At 29.6% G+C, this 20,436-nt stretch overlaps 1 protein-coding gene across 1 annotated transcript in view; it reads right to left on the reverse strand.

The window, feature by feature from the left end:
- Vps13D (vacuolar protein sorting 13D) overlaps positions 1 to 20,436 on the reverse strand; it is a 250,013-nt gene that overhangs the window by 54,294 nt on the left and 175,283 nt on the right. Inside the window, exons 46-54 of the mRNA XM_075378066.1 lie at positions 18,756 to 18,853; positions 16,108 to 16,250; positions 14,816 to 14,969; positions 12,856 to 13,072; positions 11,060 to 11,273; positions 9,186 to 9,365; positions 7,327 to 7,542; positions 5,697 to 5,921; positions 354 to 532 (exon numbers count right to left, since the gene is read on the reverse strand). Of these exons, the coding sequence (XP_075234181.1) occupies positions 354 to 532; positions 5,697 to 5,921; positions 7,327 to 7,542; positions 9,186 to 9,365; positions 11,060 to 11,273; positions 12,856 to 13,072; positions 14,816 to 14,969; positions 16,108 to 16,250; positions 18,756 to 18,853 (1,626 nt within the window). The remainder of the gene's footprint in view (positions 1 to 353; positions 533 to 5,696; positions 5,922 to 7,326; positions 7,543 to 9,185; positions 9,366 to 11,059; positions 11,274 to 12,855; positions 13,073 to 14,815; positions 14,970 to 16,107; positions 16,251 to 18,755; positions 18,854 to 20,436) is intronic.

The following is a 20,436-nucleotide window of genomic DNA, read 5'->3' on the forward strand; positions in this document are numbered from 1 at the left end:
TATCCTAATTTAAATATTTATCATTAGACATGAATGTTTATGTTATTTTTAATTAGACATTTTCTTTTAGTCTTTATTATTAAATTTAACAAAATAATGTTGACCAAGTGTATCTAAAATTCAAAACATTGTTGAAGGCTAATCATCGGTGAATAAATGAATATTTATTTCAGTACATAATAGATATTTTATCATTACAAACATAATTCCAAATTAAAACTTCTGCCAAATAACCTATTTTACTGGCTATAACATGAGTTTTATGAGCACTTACAACAAATGACTAAAACTTCTGGTTCAAAAAATTTCCTTTTTCATACCTATAATAACTAAAAAAAAAGAGGAAGACTTACCTAACGTTGATATGAAATGAATCGTTAGCATTGATTTTAAAACCACCAGACCAGCAACACTGTGGCACATCCATCAATCTTAAACATAATAATTGATCTTTATCAAGACGTGGCCAATGAAATGCCAGAAAACATTCTGGTACAGCTTGTAGAAATGTTGATTGTGCACCAGGATCAGTCTAAAAATAAAATTTAAAAAAAAAATTTGCTAAGGGGCACTAATCAACTAACAATATACATACATAACTAAACAATACATACTTAGCTAAACATATTACATACATACATAGTATATACATACTTAGCTAAACAATGCTTAAATGTTACCTGTAAACATCTAAGGCTAACCACAATCGGTTAAGATATACCGCATAAGATATATTTGTTATGCAAGGGATATTTATTTATAAAGTAATTAGCGATTAGTAATTTTAATTAATTACTTACATAAAAAAAAATTAATTTTAACTTAAATGTTAATGCATTAATTTTTCTTTTTGCACGAAAAATTATTTTAAGTTGTTGGATATAATTTAAAAAAAAATTGTATAAATTTTAGTTGTCTTTTGCTGCCATCTAAATCTGTCCTTACTGGATTCTCTAGGGATAGGAAAAAATTCTGTACAATATTTAAAATTTACCAAACATAAAAATGTTCCACTATCTGGTGAAGAATCACTGTTTATTGTAATATGGATCCCAAGGTTATAATATCTCTAATTTATTATTGTACTTATTTTTTTCATTCAGGCTATTTAGACCACATATAATAATCGTATTTAGGTTTTACTCTTTTTCCATTTCTTACATCCTTCCAATACTTCTTCATTCTAACTCTTGCTGCTTCTCTTCTCTCCTCTGAGTAGCCCACTCCTCTTCTTCTGTTACTGTCCTGAAAACCTTCAAACCTTTTGACCATTTCTCTGTACCATCTTCTGTTCAGTTCTTTCTCTATTTTTTCTTCGTTAAACAATCACTCTTTTTTTTGCTACTTTCCTCTAAACTATATAATTATTAAACCTACATTAAATATTTATATAAAATGGTGAAAAAGTGTATTATCCCTAATTACAAAATTATAATATAAATATTTATGTTATGCAACAATAATTTCTAATTTTGAAATATTATTAAATAAATAGTCATACAACAAGCTCCCAACTGATAACACCCTGCATGAAGCGAGTTAAATATAATTTTACAATAAATAATTTTCTATAGTTATTACAAAAACGATTTTTTACTGGGTACTCGCAAACCTTGTAAAAATGTCTAATTTCAATAATGAAATCTATAAATTGGATAGATTACATAACCTCATCATTTCTGTCACAGCTTTCTCATCATGTGGTCTATTTAATAACTTATTTGGGTCCAAATCAGATAAGGCGATGCCCTCTAAAGGTTTTAACTCTACTAAGAACAACATAAATTTACTCCTTGGCAGAATTTTTCTTGCCGAGATCTATCATTGCCCTGTCAAGAGGGCACCACAATTGTGTACATATTTTAATTATTCAATAACACTAAAAGCCTATAGTATTTCTTATTATAGAGGTTAAGATTTTCTCCTTACCACGTATTACTAATCTACTAAATGTACGGCTAAGTATAAATGAACTGGCCGCCAGTGTAAATTGAATTTATGGAGTCAGATAATGATGGAGCAGACAGAACAAGCTGATAAATAATAAGCTAGCATATTCTATTAAAATTCTCAGAAATACAATTATCTTAATAACTTGGAAAAATACTGTCCAAATTATTAAGAGAAATAAATTAAATAACCGTTTTCTGTTGTAATGGTTTTTTCTATCAGTTTCTGTAATGGAAGGGAGGTTCTGGTAAATTACTTTATTTTCCATAGTTCATTCATGGGACTGAGAAAAAAATTTTTTACAGACATGGTTTCATTACAACAAACTCCCAGTATGGATACATTAAACTGCACAATGTATTTCTCTGAAAGTAGAACTACTCCTAAATTTCTTTTTTAATCAATCAAACTTTTTTTATATGATAATTTCCTACCAATTAAGAAAGATGATGAGTAATGTGATTAACAAAAAGTAACTCTACTTTTTTTTCATGCTTTTATATTTATGCAAGGGCAATTAAGTGTTAAAAAATCAATGATAAATGTTCAATGACTACATTTTAAATATTCTAAAAACAAAAAAAAATGTTTATGTCATCAGTATTCAGTTATTAATTTATTGTACACTATTTTGACTTGGAGACTTTCAGTACAAAAATGTCTTTCAGGTTCAGAAAAGGGGAGTAAGAGTGTTATCATTTCTTAAATATGATGCTGACTGTCAAACTAAATTTATCGAACTTGGAATAATTATGCTCCTTTGGATTTAAATTTTACAATCAATATTATATGAGGTGTAGTAAAAAAAATGAGAATATCTAAAACTCTACGTGCTATGCCCCTTTTCAACTTAGTGTGTCTTTTAGCCACGCGATATCAGCACTGTCTATATATTCTACAGTATATGTCTATATTTTCAGCCATATTAGAAATGCAGTTAAATTTTGCAACTGAGTAATCAGGTCAAAAAAAAATATTTTTTTTCCATCATCTTTCTTTGTTCAAAGAAACTGCATAAAAAATGGAATAAAGTGCATTAAAGTAGTGAAGATGTTAGAGAAGGTATTAGTCCAGTCAATAGGGATTTTTTTTTTGCCAAAAAATTAGTAGAGTTTGGGGAAGTAGAGTTTAGGGTTGTGGATTAAGGTAGGTATAACTTGTTTATATGCGACTAGACAAAATTTTTGCTAACTACACAAAATGGAGATCGTTCAAATGTGGTGAAAATCGATTTTTCAATTTGTAGACCAAGATAAACCTCCTAAGCGAAAAAGTTGTGGGCATTTGCAGTAACTACACGGAGAATATCTGTTGGCTTGATATTATCAGGTCGGCGCTGGATCTTCATGTCAGTTAGCGAAACCAGGCCGAATGAATAATAGTTGAGAATTTTATTCACTATTTGGCAAAAGAAAGGATTGCTGAGGGCATTTAGGGTGCCGCCTGGGCCTTCCTGTTCCTTGTTTTGTGCTTGGTAAGTTTTCAGTTTTTGTTTTGTTGTAATAGCGTGTTGAACTTACTCTTTTGCCTTTGGGGATTTCAGTTCTTCCATATTTTGTTTACTCAGTCTTGTTTGAGACTAACACAAGATATGATTTTTTTTTAGGGATAGTAGTACACCAATGGGAATGTCACATGTGACAATCACATCGGTGACATCCTGACTGAGAGATGCCTTTTGCCAAGGTTTTGAAGATGACCTCCGGTAAAGCCCATAAAGGCTAGGTCAAGAGGGAATGGTGTGGTGACTGCAACTGTCACATTGGTGGGTGTCTTTTCCTACGGGGTCAGTACCTACAATTTAAGCCCTTAAACGTTGAATTTCATAATTAGTTACTGCAAAAAGCCAAAAAAAAACCATTAAAAATGACAATTTTTTGCAAAGCCAATATTTATTGCAAAAATAAATTTTTTAATATTTTTATTGTTTTAAAAGTTAGCTCTTGGAATTACAAATTTAATGAGTGGTTACATAATAAAATTGGTTTATTTGTTGCTGAGATATTGTAATTTGTTTATAAAAAGATTCATCAAGCAACTGTAATTATTTTGACTTTTAAGAACTTTTTCGTGTCCACTTCAAGGGCAATCTACTCTTCAAGACTTGTTGTACTTTAAGTAATGAAAAGTTTTAGATCAAAAATTAATGTAAAACTTGTTTAAATGTCTGAAAAATAGAGTGTGCTCGCGTAGTAGTTACAGAGGGGGAAGGAGGAGTTCACGGCAGTAGTGTACAAATAAAGGTGAATTTATAACTTCAAATCGGCCGAGTGCAATAAAATTACTCTATTTCCATAAATTTTGGACAGATAGAGACCATTTTTTCCCCCATTAACTGGACTATGTGATGATATAAGGTTCTGCTTACTGGCTTTTTTTTACAATGTCTGTCTCTTATGAATTCTTAACACAAGATTGAACAATAACAAACAATATTATTTAGTAGTTTTATGCTGTTTATATGAGGCAATCTGAAGAAAATGACCATACATGTTGGCAAACAATTCTTGGATATTGCACCACAATAGCACTCCAGATCACATTTTACAATTAATTAGCTGAAAATAACACTATTCAGATGCTACAGCCACCAGACATGGCAACCTGTGATGTTTTCTTGTTGCCACTGATTACAGAAGATTAACAGGTTAAAATTTATGCTGATAGATGAAATAAAACAAAATTGTTAACTTAAGGCTCTATCAAAAAATGCTTTCCGTAAATGTTTTGAGGATTGGATGAAATGCTGGGAAAAGTGTACTGCATCTCTGGGGAACTACTTTGAAGAGGTCAGTGTAATATAGAAGAATAAATAAATTCTTTTTGATAAAAATTAAAATTTTCATTATTTTTCATCAAATCTCATATAATAATTTCATAATGCATCTATTTCCCATAAATAACCATATTTTCACCAAAAAATTTGCTACTTTAAATAGTTTTAAATTTATTAAAACTGTTTAAAGTACAAAAACCTTTAAGCTATAGAATTTTGTAACAATATAACTCCAAATAAAAGAAAATTAAGCATATAGAACTAGAAAAGTGTTTTAATATTTTTGAAAAATGTCTTACTTAAAACATAAACTAATATGACTCTTGATTGAGTGATTTGGGCTATCAACAAATGGCTTTGACTTTCAACAAATTTTTGCTTTTGTTTTGTAATATCACGTTTGTATTTTTATAATATACTGTGGTGTTAATTTCATTCTAATTATTTTGAGTTTTCCACATGCGATGTAAATAGTTTTCTAACAATTCCTACCACTGTAAGTAATATCTTTGAATTAAATGAGAATAAATGAAGTGACATTTTGTTATATTTTTACTGACCAGTAACATATAATCAATGTGACTAACTTATTTTTTATATTTTACAATTTGAAGAGAGAGTTATAAATATGAATACTAATACGATTGTATAATTACATAATTGAAGATGAAGCAGCGAATAACAAAATACTCTAATAATTTAACCTAGTTTATCTTTTTTGCTTTAATGGAATTTTAAAATTGAGTAAATGACCATTCATCCAACAACATTTTAAGCGATGAAAATTAAACAAGAATTTACTTCAAAACTGAATACAGTCATCACCAATAAAACAGGTGCGGCAACACAGATGATGTAATGCGCAACAGTTAATATCATCATAATATCAACAACATCAACTGATAAGAAGTGAAATTAAACTTGTTAAAATATTACTACATGACCAAAATTTTATACTTTAATTACTTACTACAGTAGATGCAAAACACTGTTGTGCGAATTGTATTCTATACGTTGACTTATTATGTATTTGGTAATGTGCGGATAATGTAACAATATTAGTGCATCTGAACTGGCCACGACCAGGACGCACTTCAATTCCAATCATATAAATTAAATCTGGCCGATTATCACGCAAGGATATTCTTAATCTTCTTACTTGTATACCAGGATGCAACTGAAAGTGATGACACCACTGTAACAGATTAAAATATCATAAAGATTATAAAATGTGCCAAATATCTGGATTAAATATATATATAGCTCACAATTACTAAATATCATGGCCCAATAGGTTATGATGAATTTGAATCTCATGTAATTTGAAAATGTGTGAGTAGCGGGGAACAAGTAGATAATGAGAAGCAGGAATCTTTGAAGTTTCTTACACAGTGCTTCTAATTAAGAGAATGAACTGGTTGTTGTAGCACTGTATCTTTGCTGTGTTTACATTTATCAAGTGTAAAAGCATAGTGCTACATGGACAGCATTTTGATTACATTTTCAGACTCTTTAGCATGATTATAGTAGTCCATCAAGGAATACTACACTAAAGTCGGTTTAAACAATTTTATGCTATTGGAAATATTACTGATCAGTTCATTGGCAGTAACTGGATGGATGTACTGCTCTAGAAGAAGTAGAATGAGTCAGACAGGCAGTAGTAGGTCAATACAGCAATACTCTTTTGCTCTGAATATTTCTCAGGGAAGTTTTTTCCATATGTTGTACACCTTCAACTGCATCCATAAAAATTCAGATTTGCAGTTATTAAAACCAAATGATGACCTCATTCATGTACAATTTTAAAACATAATTCTAGATATTTTAAATAATTGAACTGTTTTAAAAAGATTTTAATGTTTGACGAAATTCATTTTTCTGTTTCAGAATTCATCAACAAACAGAACTCTTATGAGAGCCAAACCTGAACAAACATGTTTTTGAAATCATTTTATAGCGCTAAAATAACAGTTGGGAATGAACACCCCAACACATCTTTAGACATTGTTGGGTCCTACATTCTTTGAGTAGATAACTGAACTGTGAAAGTAAGAAGGTGCGCTCTTATTTCCGTCAGTACAGAACAATAGTATACACATTTCAGGATACAATGGAAATAGTGTAATTTTCATTATATCCAGGATGTGTAATTTCATGATTTAGAGACATCAATTGATCAGCAAGTCTCCAGATTTAGTGGAACAGACTTTTTTTTTGGTGAAGTCAAAGTTTACGGTACTTAACTATTAATGACCAGTGGTTAAAGGTATTATTGCTTAGATAAGGGAAATAAACATTTATTTACTGGAGCATGTCACAGTTGATCTTTTCCACAGAATGGTAGGATGTGTTCATCACTTGGGGATATTTAAAAAAAAAAAATGCCAATTTCAAAAAGTAAAACCTGGATACTAAATTGCAAATAAAAACTTTCTATTATAGTACAATTTTCTTTATTCATATGTTTCACTAAACAGTTTGAAAACTGTCACATTCTACCGAGACACCTATTTATACTTCTATGTTCTAATATTCAATATTAATTAATATCTGAGATTATACTAGCAAACAAAACAAAATAATTTTAAAATATATACCTGAGGTATACCTTCAGGATGTGCACGGTTACCGATACGAGCAACAACAGTTGGACTGGCATCCTGATCAGAAAATGAAAATAACAGCGGTGCAACCATTCTAGCTAGTTCATGTTCTTCATATTGTCCAGCTGTTTCTGTTGCAACACCTTCTTGTCTGAACACCAATGGTAATGCCGTTTTATTTACAAACCAATATGGAGCAGACACTGATATCTGAAAAAAATTGGCAAAATAAGTAACTTTTAATTATTATATATAAAGAATATCTAAAAAGTCCTGAATAATTCCTTTGAAAGTAGAAATAGATTAAATAATTACAATTTACAGATTATAAAACAAATATTTCAATCTATAACATTAAAATGAAAATAAATCTTTAAATTGCTGTTAAAAAACTATTCACACACAGTTTCCAAGTAAGGAGCAGTTACTTTCCTGGTAAGGAGCAGTAGTAGAAAAAATGGTACTAAGTTGGTGTTGGAAGGGGCATTCTGTTTGTCAGATTCAAGAAATCTACATCCATTGTCACAATCAAATGACAACTTCAAAAACTTCAGACGGATTCAGTTATATACAACAGTATCTCAAGCAATATGGAAAATTTAAGGATTAAGAGTGTCTGTGTACTATTTTTTGGTTGAATGTCAAAATCCAAGTGAAGAGACTGTAAACTGTGTTAAATTAGCCTATATGAATAGCTCCCACAAATTACATGTGTAAGTTCACAACTCAGCATCTTGCAACCAACAGTTAGCCAAATTTTTTTTAAGACTAAAGATTAGACCTTACAAACTTCAGTTGGTGCAAACTCTCAGTATCAGTTATAAAAAAATATGTTTTCATTTCTGCATCAAAATGCTGAAGTAGTTTGAATTTAACAGTTCTTAACTGTTAACTTCATCTGTTAAATCACTCATTAGCAACAAAGACTGGCTAATACTGATCCAAAACTATAATTTGCCACAACACTGGATAAGATGTGAAAGTTATGATATACATTTATGTGGTACTCAAATCACAAAATTTAACATCATTTTTTCTACAAGGGGTTTGTGAGGGATTCAATCATTGTAAAAGCCAATCTCAAGTGACGAAACAAGTAAACCAGTAAGTGATGAGAGAAATTACAGGAGTTGGGAGAACAAGTCATTTGGTTATGGAACATGAAACATTAATTCAATTTTATTTTAAACCAACTATTCAAAATAGCAGTTACTACCTCTCACTGTTATAATGGAGGCAACACATTTTGACTGAAGATTTCTTTTATTTTTACTATTTATATGGTTCTGAAGTAAAAAAAAATCATGCACAAGCTCACATTGGAGATAAGAACAAATTCATTTTGTTAAAAACAAAATTATAACAGTTGTAATCAACTTGACACGAGTCACAAATCACTTCCCAAAATTACATTCAAGAGTAATAAGTATTCCAAGCCAGATGTACAAGGAAAAATGAGGAATGAACTGGTTTCCTGTAGCTTTGTTCACCAAGATATGGTTGCACATCAATATGCCAAAGTCCACTGAAATATAGATGATACTCATTCTGTTTACTGTAGGAGCTAGCTAAACAGTATGAATATCACTATATTCAGTGGATGAGATTCGTGATCAGTCCCTCTTGAACCTTAGATGCTTTAGATCTATCAAAGCTGTAAGAACGACTACAAAAGAAAGTATAAAACAACATATGTATCCATTTCTTCTATGACACAGTTTGTTATGTACACTATTTAAATTCAGCATAGAACATCCATACATTACAGATAATTAACAAATCAATTAAATACGTAGATTACATATTCGATGATATAAATTATCAAATAAATATACATAAATAGGTAAACATACTTTAAGTCCATGAGATGTACTGTTTGTTACAGCAGCTTGAAGATGTAATCTTCTGCCAGACTGGTCTTGTAATCTTAATCTAGTTGTAAAGTTAGTAGACCTGCCAGGTAATAACAATGAGCCAAGACCAGGAAAATTATCTATATGAAATAATATTTCTACAGGTTCTTCAGTGTCCACCTAATAAACAAAAGAAAAAAAATCTGATATTATTTAATTTAAATTGACAATAAAATATTAATTCTCATTAATCATGACTATATAACTGAGACTAATCAGAATGCCAAACTAATTAATTAAAAATATATTTGTACGATTGATAAAAAAGTTAGATCAAGACAACTAAAACAGGGCATTATTATGCAGAACAACTGTTTCATGAACTCTATTTCCTGAATTTAGCTTAATAAGTGAATGAAAATATATTATCTAAAATTTTATTAGTTTTAATTCTTGCTCTCCTGAAATCTTTCATTTAAATTCATTTACAGTAGCACACAGATTACAAAAAACTGTCCTTACAAGATGATGGCACAAATTTCCATTTTAAATTTAAAAATAAAAAGAATTCTATGAAAATTATATTCAATTTACTTTGATGCAATGGTTGAAATTTGTTTAATTAAAATTCAAATTTAAATGAGGGTTTAAATAAAAAAAACATTTTACCACAAAGGAAGAGAGAGGTTCATACTACACTACATCTAGTTAAAGAAAAAGTTAGCCAAATGCTACATACGTAATATCTTGTTATGTGGAAGTGAAGTATGGATGATGAGGAAGGGGAGCAGATTTTTGAGATGTGGATATGGAGAAGAATGGATAAAGTAAGATGGATGCATAAAGTGAGGCGCAAGGAAGTAATGAACAAGATTAAAGAAGAAAAGCCATGCGTGCGGGAAATAAACAAAAGAAAAGGAAACCGGTTAAGACGTGTGATTACAGGAAGTAGAACCTTCATGACTACATTGAAGAGTTGACTATAAGTGGTAGAATTAAATAAATGAGTAATGCTTAAAGTATAAAAAAGTATTTAAAGTGGCTGCTAGTACCACGACACCCGCATGAATGAAATACGTTATGCGCACTCGCTTAGTTAGAATCATTGAATTAAATAAACAAAAAAATATTATATTCCAATAAAATGATAAATATTTTTAATTAAGTTGTGTGTACATGTGTAAGCTGTGCATAAAAAAAAAGCTGGTGACAGAAAAGTCTACAACTGTGTTGTCAGCTTGTTTAATATGCATTTCAATTTATCCATAATGGTCATCATGACTGAGGACGTGGGATTCCCATTAAAGCCCATCAGGGCTAGAAATGGGGAGGGTGTGGCATCCAGAAGCATCACAACCCCTATGGAGTTGGGATTTCGCGAAAGTACTTTCATGATAAAATTAAGGTAAGATACATCTTATCTTGATATTCTGTACTAACTAGTCTATATTGCAGAATTTAAAATATAATTTAATAGCAGAGAGAAATAATATGAATTTTAAAACGATTAATTCCAGTAAAATATTAGCTTTAATTAAATATATGTTTGCTTAAAGCTTTACCAGTCATATAATGATATATTACTTATTTGGATAAATTTTTGCTTAAAACTATCTTCAAATCTCAGTAAATACAATGGCATTCAGAATGATTCAGTGGTTCCTAAGAGAACCATATCATCAGTATAGAAAAACCTACACATAAACATTCTATCCTTATAAATAAAGATAAAGGTGAATGAAAATTAAGAAAGTTTGAGATAAATTTTTTAAATTTTGGTTCAGTTTTCTCATTCGTAAGTTTATTGAACTTTAAATTAATAAAAATATAAAAATAAAAATTAACATTATACATAAAAAAGAAAAAATGTATACCTGTTGTACAGCAGTTTGTTGACCAGGACCAATACGTCCTCTCACAATATCTCTTACCCTATAATATAACTCATGTGGTAATAAATTAACAAGTGTTAATGGGCTTATTAATTTAATTGTGTGAGCCGGTTGAACCCATACATTATGTAAAGGAGGAGCAACTGGTGGAGGCCTATCATATGGATAATTCTCACGCTTTGTAATAACACAAAACCTAAAAAAAAAAGAAAAAAGTAATAAATATTAACATTTACAGTATTATGAAAATAAATAACTAGATAAATTTGACAATGTACAAGTTTCTGCAGTTTTTCTTCTGCTGTGTTTTTGTGAATAGGAATAACACTTTTAACCATCTCTAGCACCTGGTTTTTACTTCAAATATCTTTTATTATATGACTCGACAAATATAATCTTTCTCATGCAGTTGCATCATAACATAAGTTTTAAGCAGGTGTGTGAAAATTTAAAATGAAAATTCTGTAGCATATAAAACAATGTTGTGCATGGCTGGTAATCAAATCATCGGGACCGTCTAGATGAAAAGCTGACATGCTACTCTTTGCCAGAGATTTTCATATTCTTTCCATTATTATAAGTCTTTTTATTACAGCAAATAGTTGAACTAGTTGAATTAACTCCAATTGTAGTTTTATTTAATCTCTCCACTCCATATATTTTTTTACCTAGTACATCTTCACTGATAAATTTTTTCACTATTTTAATGAAATTTTGAAAGTAATCGATGAACTCAAGTTTTAATCGTTCTAATTTAAGTTAAAATAAGTTTAATTCTTTAAATTCCTGTGACTTTTTTTTTGTCTTCAGTCATTTGACTGGTTTGATGCAGCTCTCCAAGATTCCCTATCTAGTGGTAGTCGTTTCATTTCAGTATACCCTCTACATCCTACATCCCTAACAATTTGTTTTACATATTCCAAACGTGGCCTGCCTACACAATTTTTCCCTTCTACCTGTCCTTCCTGTGACTAGCAAACAAATAAAATTTTGCAACAAAATTTGTAGAGAATTTAATTCTGAGAAAATCAAGGTAGGTAACATCAGCTGATCAAGAAGAAGAACCTATGAAATTTGAGTTTTATTAAAAACAAAACAACTAAAACAAATCAGAATAATGTACTACAATTTTAAATTGAATCAAGAATGATTTCAGTATTATAAAATATCTGGGAATAATAAATCATTAAAACTAAATAAATAAAAACGTATTACATTAATTGTTCAAAATTTTCTCTTTTACTGTTTATTTTATTTTAACTTTTAGAACATGTCCTGAAAACTTCCTGTTTATTTGTGAGATACTTGTATTTTATAATCTACTTCATCAAATCCTAAATGACATAGTACATACTGTCACTCCTTTATCAAATATTCTTTAGTAGGCAATCTATCACAGACACCAAAACCTATAATTTTTTGCTTCCATACTACTCTTAATGTCTTCCTTAACTTTATTCAAGTAATATCAGCTGGGGCTACATTTTGGATGCTTTTAATTAAATTTCCGATACAACATTTTCAATACCACAGTTTCTTTCATTTTCTCTTTACATGTCTAAACCACCTAAGTTTTATTTTCCATATTCTTTAAAATAATCCAAATTGTAGTCTGACTTTTGTATTCTTCGCATCATCTTCCTGTCTTTCCTAACTTGCTTCTATATTAAATATGCGGTTTCATTTTTGAAATATTAGTAATAACCAAACACTCTCAAAAAAAAAAAAAATCTAATATGAGATATATCACAAAAAAGTAAATAAAGATAATTAATTACCTATAGTTAAGACCACGATTACTATGGCATTGCCGCATTTCCTGTCTTATGCCTCCAGGTTGTGAAACATGCTTCCAAGACAATGGTCGACTGCAGAATGCATGATAATGTGATGGCTGAACAGACTTCTCTAAAGGCCGAACAAAAATTTGTGACATAGCATATGCTAATGGTATGGATAATGTTGTTCCTGGATCAACAATTAGATGTAATGGAGCTGTAACAAAGAGAAGAAAATTAATAAGCATTTTCAAATGCATAGGAAATATTTAATGAATTTTTTATAAACCGATAAAAAAAATATTTGTGATGATTATTAATTACCAATATTTTCTCTAGAACAATTTTGCTGTTTTCACGTCAATTTATCTAAGACACAAGCTAATCCTGTTTTTAAATATCATCAAATCTGTAAAACTTTATCCAAATATTGTTAGAATATACATATATTGTCGATATACATATTATCACAGTTCAAGTTCATATTGATCATTTTCGTAATATAATTGATGGCTTTCGTCTGAACCTATTGTACAGTTAGATGTAGTTTATAATTTTGATAAAATTAATATTTTTTATTACAATATTTTTAATTTTCTACATCATTTTGTCATCAAATTAAAACAATAATAAAATTACCATCTATTCAGAGAGAAAAAAAAACTGACAGTAATTGGTATCAGCTTCAAAGTACCAACATGAATAAATAAATATAAAACCATTTTTAAATTGACTACAGAGTATTTTAACTTAAGATGAAAGATATTATAAAAGCTTGAATCCGAGATAACATTTACTTGACATTAAGGTACTTTAGGTATTACCAACAGGAATACTGAGTGTTAGCAAAACATAGATGTGGACCAGTGTTTGGATTGATTTGAAGGATCTTTGTTGCCCGTATATAGTAAGTAACATTATTAAAATTACACATATCCTTTGAATACATTACAAATAAAAAATCTTTTGAAATCGAATCTTTTTTCTTTTTCCTGTTTAGCCTCCGATAACTACTGTTCAGATAATATTTCAGAGGATGAATGAGGATCATATGTATGAGTGTAAATGAAGTGTAGTCTTGTACATTCTCAGTTCGACCAATCCTGAGATGTGTGGTTAATTGAAGCCCAACCACCAAGGAACACCGGTATCCACGATCTAGTATTCAAGTCCGCGTAAAAATAACTGGCTTTACTAGGACTTGAATGGTGGAACTCTCGACTTCCAAATCAGCTGATTTGGGAAGACACGTTCGCATTCACCACTAGACCAACCCGATGGGTATTGAAATCTAATCTAAACACCAGTACCATACCCAGTGGCATGAAAACTAACATTCTTTGTTCTCCCGACAACATTCTCTGAAAAGATTTGTTTAGAATGACAGCTAGCTCATGCTCAGATAAAGTTTTTCCCTGAAACACCTTAAATTAATGTACAAGACAGTTATTTAAAAGATGTTCCATATGTTTTATAAAAATGACTGAATAATGCAGTTGATTTAAAAGATGTTCTATGTTTTCTAAAGGAGAATATTGTATCTACGCATCTGTTATTAAACTGAAGGTAGTTTTATTATCATATTAACTGTAATAAGTCCCCAACATGAATATAGAAACAAAGATAAATTATAAAGCAACTAAAAAGCCCAGTTGAATTCAAATGTACATAAGTTGATCCCCCATTTATGGGAGAAAATATTGGAAAAAGCCTTGATCTATAATCAGGCAAATAAGATATTTTTAAAATATTACTTTTAATTTTTAATAGAAATAATGATTTATGATTACCAAGTGATATTTATGGGTGTATAGAATCATACGGCTAAAGAAACATAAATATGTACGTCAACATTTTTTCTATTTGGTCTTCTGTAATGTTCTTCTAGTTCTGAGCTGACATATTCTATTGCAAGATAAAATATTTTTAATAAAATCTAGTATGTGAATGAATTACTCACGTCCTGATTGTAATTCAGTATTATCAAGCTTCAATTCTAACGAGTCAGTTAAACTATTAGTAACTTGTAAAGCAGATCTAACAGTGACGAGTTTTCTAGCAGAACCTTCCAGCATAACTTCTAATACAACTCGTGCCGGTGGTAAATCAACATTCTAAAACATAAAATAAATGATTTTTCTAATATATTTATATTAAAAGAAAAATATTTTTTCTTAAATTCAAGAGACAAAATGTCAAAAATTATCAGTCCAATAAAATAAACAAAAATAATAAAAAAAGGCATCAAAGAACTGATAACAAAAATGAATTAGTGACTCATGGCATGTAACAGGAATAACAGAAAAATGTTGAAGCAGGATGGAGAACAATCAAATTACAAGGAATCAACTTGATCAAGCAGTAATCGAATACATCTGGGTTACTGATATGGCTGGAATGGCAGGTATACAGATGTTATACAAGGTGTGTCTATTAAATAATGAGACTGTGTTTTTATCTACTAGAGAAAGCAATGAGTATCAACAGTAGGCTCTTTTAAGAGATCTTGGATATGTCTGAACCTGCAATGCAAACATCCATATCATTCTTGTATTATTCAGTTGATTGTGAGTCATCATTCGGTGCAGCTGTATTTTCTATTCTGTACCAGAATAATGCTAAGTTTAAATGTTGAGCGATGTGTCAATTCAAAATTTTTAGTAGTTTAACAAAACATCAACAGGTTATGATTGACATAGAGATTGACATTAGAATGACATGTATAAATCACAAAATTAATGATTGCAATAAGAATTAATCTATTTAAAGATAGCTGAGTAATAATAATAGTAATATGAAAAATAGAAACCACAGGACATTAAGATAAATGATTAGTTAATTACAGGAAACTGTTGTCTAAAAAACAAATTAACTAAATGCAGTTGATCTTATAATCAAGGCTTATGCTGCCTTCATAGTTAAGGATACAAAGAGTACTGTTCAACAAAGGAGACCATAGCAGATGTAAATGATTGCTTGTAAATATTTTAATTTTACCATATGTTTTTATAAAATAAATAATACTATATGTTATTCTGATAATAACATCTCTATGTTATTTCAGATGATCATTAAATAAGAAGAGATCAGTTCCAACTGAAAAAACAAATCAATTCAAACTGTTACCGTAGCAGGATCAGGTTAATCCACAGACATCCTCTACCATCCAACTGTTTACATACAAGGAGTCACATATGACAGCTACAGGAATAAAATTATTAATCAGAACTGTAAAGACAATAGTATACTTACGGCTGATTTAAAATCAGGTGAAGCTTGCCTGAAATATACTCCTACTCTATCAACAGATACAGGTTGAATAGGTCTCCAGCCATCAACACATAAACTAACTTTATGAGTTTTTAATTTATGTGTATTTCTATGCCTTTGTTTTCCTGTAAAAGCATATAATTTATATTAATAAGTAATTATCAACATTACTAAGAAGAATGTAATGTCATTCACATATTAATATCCCACATACAACAAGAAAACATTTTTTTAATATGACAATTTTTACAAAACTTAATTGCAATTTATAGATTCCTCAATTGAGTAAAGTAAATCAATTTAAAACCCATTGTCTCCTTTTCATATACAATCAATCGCTGCAGTTCAATATAATCTGAATCATCATCATGTCTGATAGCTATGTGATTATTCTTTTTAAGGCATCTTTTTTGGTAATTACTTAGAAAGATGACACGCATTCAAAAGTCAATAATCTTTGCATATGTTGTTATGGTCATCAAATAAAACACTAGTAAGTAAAAAAAAGTGTCGCTCTATCGTAGTTTTTTAATTTCACCATCTTGATGTTGTAATAATAATGGTGGAAATTATTACTTTTTCTTAATGTATTACGGTTGGCTTGAACCACTTTTTAATTCGACTAACATAAAACCCTTCATTTTTTTGTTGGATATGATAGTTTAACCCATTAGAAGTAATTCAAAAAATAAAAAATAAATCGCCCCTTGGTAATTTAAAAAAAAAATCATTCTAAAGTTATTTAATGTGAATTATGCATATATTATTTTTCATTTCAATTATACCCTACAATATAAGCTGTTATAATATTTTAATAACGAGTCTACTAAGTAAACCTGTTAATTAATCGAAAATACATTAATTTTTAATATCGATTAATACAAATACTAATTGTTTAAAACATAATAGAGTTCAATTATTGATGTTAATTGTTCCACAAATAAAATTTCCTGCTGAAAATGTTTTGTTTTGCAATCGTAAAAATAATGATGTTCTTTATGCATAAATTATTGATCATTAAGCACATATTCAATTAGAGTAAGTAATCGATGAGGAGAGAACACAGTTTTAACAAAGGTTAAGGAACAACAAGATATTACTAGTTTTAAATATTTCAGTGTAAATGAAAATATTATGTTACATAATGAAACACTAATTAGTTTGCATTATAAATACAGTAACTGATCGAGAATAAATTTATTTTGTACAGTAATTTAAAATATTTAATTTCTCTGCATTTGATGCTTGGATTGAGTATTTTTTATATACTCTATACTCTATTCTAACTGAAGTGACTTTTGAATGCACATCATCTTTCTAAATAATTACCACTTCTATTTTTTACCTACTTCACTGAATATCTAATGAACATATTCAACAATGTTAAAAATCCATTACATGATTCCTCCCTCCCAGCTTAAGTCAAAGATATAATGTATCTTTTTGCATTAAAAACAATCACTCCAGCAACTTACAATTGTGTCCTCACTCTAAAAAGAATGAAGAATATATGTAAATAAATAAAAAATTATATATCACTTACTCTGATACATATACATTATACATTATATCAGGAATGGCAGGATATGCGTGGAACTGCCTCAAAATTTGCCTAGATGGATTAAATGTAACCATACATAATTAATACACAATTAATTAATACATAATACACAATTAATTATAAGTTAAATAATATGTGTTTAAATATCATATTACTTATTTAAAAAATAAACACAAGAAATAATTTATAGATAAATACATATAATAAATATTAAAAAAAGAAATACAAAATGAATCACACTTTAGAAGGCATAAATGGAAATCATTTGAGCATATTTTTATGTACGCTTTGAATTGAGATGCAGAAAATTGAGGATATTTAAAAAAAAATTTATTAACAATACTATTTAAAAATTCATCAACAAAAGTTCCTGTAAAAGAAAATCCTTTGATGGTATTTTAAGTAAATTGGGAGGGACATTTTTTAAACAGTTTGGTAATTTATTAAAAACAGCAACTGAAGTGTAATATGATGCTCTCTCATAAGAAAAAATATGTTGAGTTGCATGAAAACCTAACAGTTTTTGTCTTCCATAATCTGGTTTGGTAGAAATATTGATCAGAGAATGTTATTTTTTAAGAATAAGTGACTATCCTTATTAGCAAAAGACTGCACTACATTCATAAATGGGTATAAGAACAGAGAAATAGGCAATAATATGTAGGAAGTAGTATTATTAAAGACTTTAAATCTCACATTTTTTAAAATAAACAATACACTTTTTTAATTACTACCTCCATTTCAGTATAAGGATCTTTCAATGTACTATTACCAAGAACCTTTATTCCAGAAATTTAGCAGTTGAGGGTATAATTTTATTACTAATAAATACAGCAGGTAATCAAGTCAAGTATTTATTGCTTGAAGTCAAATTTTTGTAAATATTTAAAACCTAACTATTTTCACTTAAATATTTGCTAATTTCATTTAAAATAGTTTCAAGACTTTTTGGATGTATAATGAAATCGCATGAAATGATCATATAATCATCATTAAAAACGTTCAACAATTACAAAAACTAAAACTTAAAAAAACAAACAAACTTTTAACAATTTAAACATTCTTATACCTCTTTCTTCAAAAGAGAATGGTACAGTATCCCCGGGTTCAACTAGTTGCCATGTACTATTCTTTGTAGGAATGCTCATATCTTGATAAAATTTAACGCTGTTAACAAAAAAGAAATAAAAACTATATTAATAAATAAATAATTAAATTTATGGATTCGGCAAAGGAGAGAAATGTCTTATTTTTATCTCATATATATGTAAAGCACCGCTCCGGGCGTCTGGTAACAGTGTCAACCTTGATGTTAGATTCTCGTATTGATTCACTTATCAAAAAAGACCGATTACTTACAGCTGAAGAAACTGCTAAAAAATGTTGAGTAAGTGTTGGTACAACTCATTCCATCATTCAAAACAAACTGAACAACTGTAAGACTTGTGCAAGTTGGGTTCCTCCTAGAGAGCTTACTGTCATCACAAAACCACAAGATTTTGCATTTTGCATTTTTGTACAGAATTTTAACCTGTGATGAAACTTGGATGCATCATTTTGAGCCGGAGTCCAAGCATCAAAACATGCAGTAGAAGCACCCTGAATTGCCTGTCCATAAGAAATTCAAAATTCAACCATCAACTGGTAAGGTCATGTTAATCATCTTTTGGAGTGCCCATGGTACGATTTTCTGTGATTATTTGGAGGAGCAATGCTCTACCAAAAGCCTATACTACTCATCTATGATTGAGAACAAAGTCAAGCCCATGTTGAAGAGGAAATTTCTGGGACGGCAGGGTAAAGGCGTAATTCTTCTTCTTCAAGACAATGCTTGACCTCATACAGCACAACTGACGCTGGAAACTATTGCCCAAGTGGGTTGGGAGTTCCTACCTCATCTGCCTTACAGCCCAGACCTTGCCCCTTTGGATTTTTATCTGTATGATTCGATGAATGAAGCTTTGCGTGGCATCAAGTTCAATGACAATGAAGAGGTAAAGAAAAAAGTACAAAACTGGCTTTGAGATCAAGGTCAGAGATCTTCATCTTTCAGAGATCTTCACCGAGGGGAACTCATAAAAAAAATGGGACACGTGCAAAAAAGTTGGTGGGGATTAAGTGGAAAAATAGACAAAAAAATTGTATTTATTTAATAAACCATTTTTGTGGTACAGCTATTTGTCTGTTTAATCATTCAATGACCTTCATATGTTGAGAACAGTGCACACATACACACTTACTGGATTTTACTTCCTACTGCTGTTGATCATGAGCAACTCTTTCAACAAACTCAATTAAACTTTCTTTTGAATCAGAGAAAAAAGACAACTAATGACATTGCCTGAGGGAAATGCAACCAGGATTTCTCAGCTTTTATAGAAGAAAAAAAAAATTTATAACATCCATACGCCTAGTTGTCAGTGATTATAAATGGAACTACAATAACCTAAAAATATTTATGTAAGTCTATAACATAAATTATCATTGTAACTGTTATATCACTGAAAATTTGGTAAAGGAGTATCCAAGTAAAACAATTTAAAAAGGAAAATGTCATTCATAGTTTAAAATAAAGAGAAAATTGAGATTAAAAACATACAAGCTGCAACCAGTTTTGATTGCAAAAGTACTATCTCCTCCTGCATAACTAATAAAACTTATTCTGCTCTTTATTTCTTACTATTTTTAACCCTTTTTATTAAACAGTTTATCCTCCACTTTTGAAGTTTTTATAATACTACAAAAAATCA

Source organism: Lycorma delicatula, chromosome 11, assembly GCF_047948215.1.
Source record: "Lycorma delicatula isolate Av1 chromosome 11, ASM4794821v1, whole genome shotgun sequence".
Taxonomy (NCBI): domain Eukaryota; kingdom Metazoa; phylum Arthropoda; class Insecta; order Hemiptera; family Fulgoridae; genus Lycorma; species Lycorma delicatula.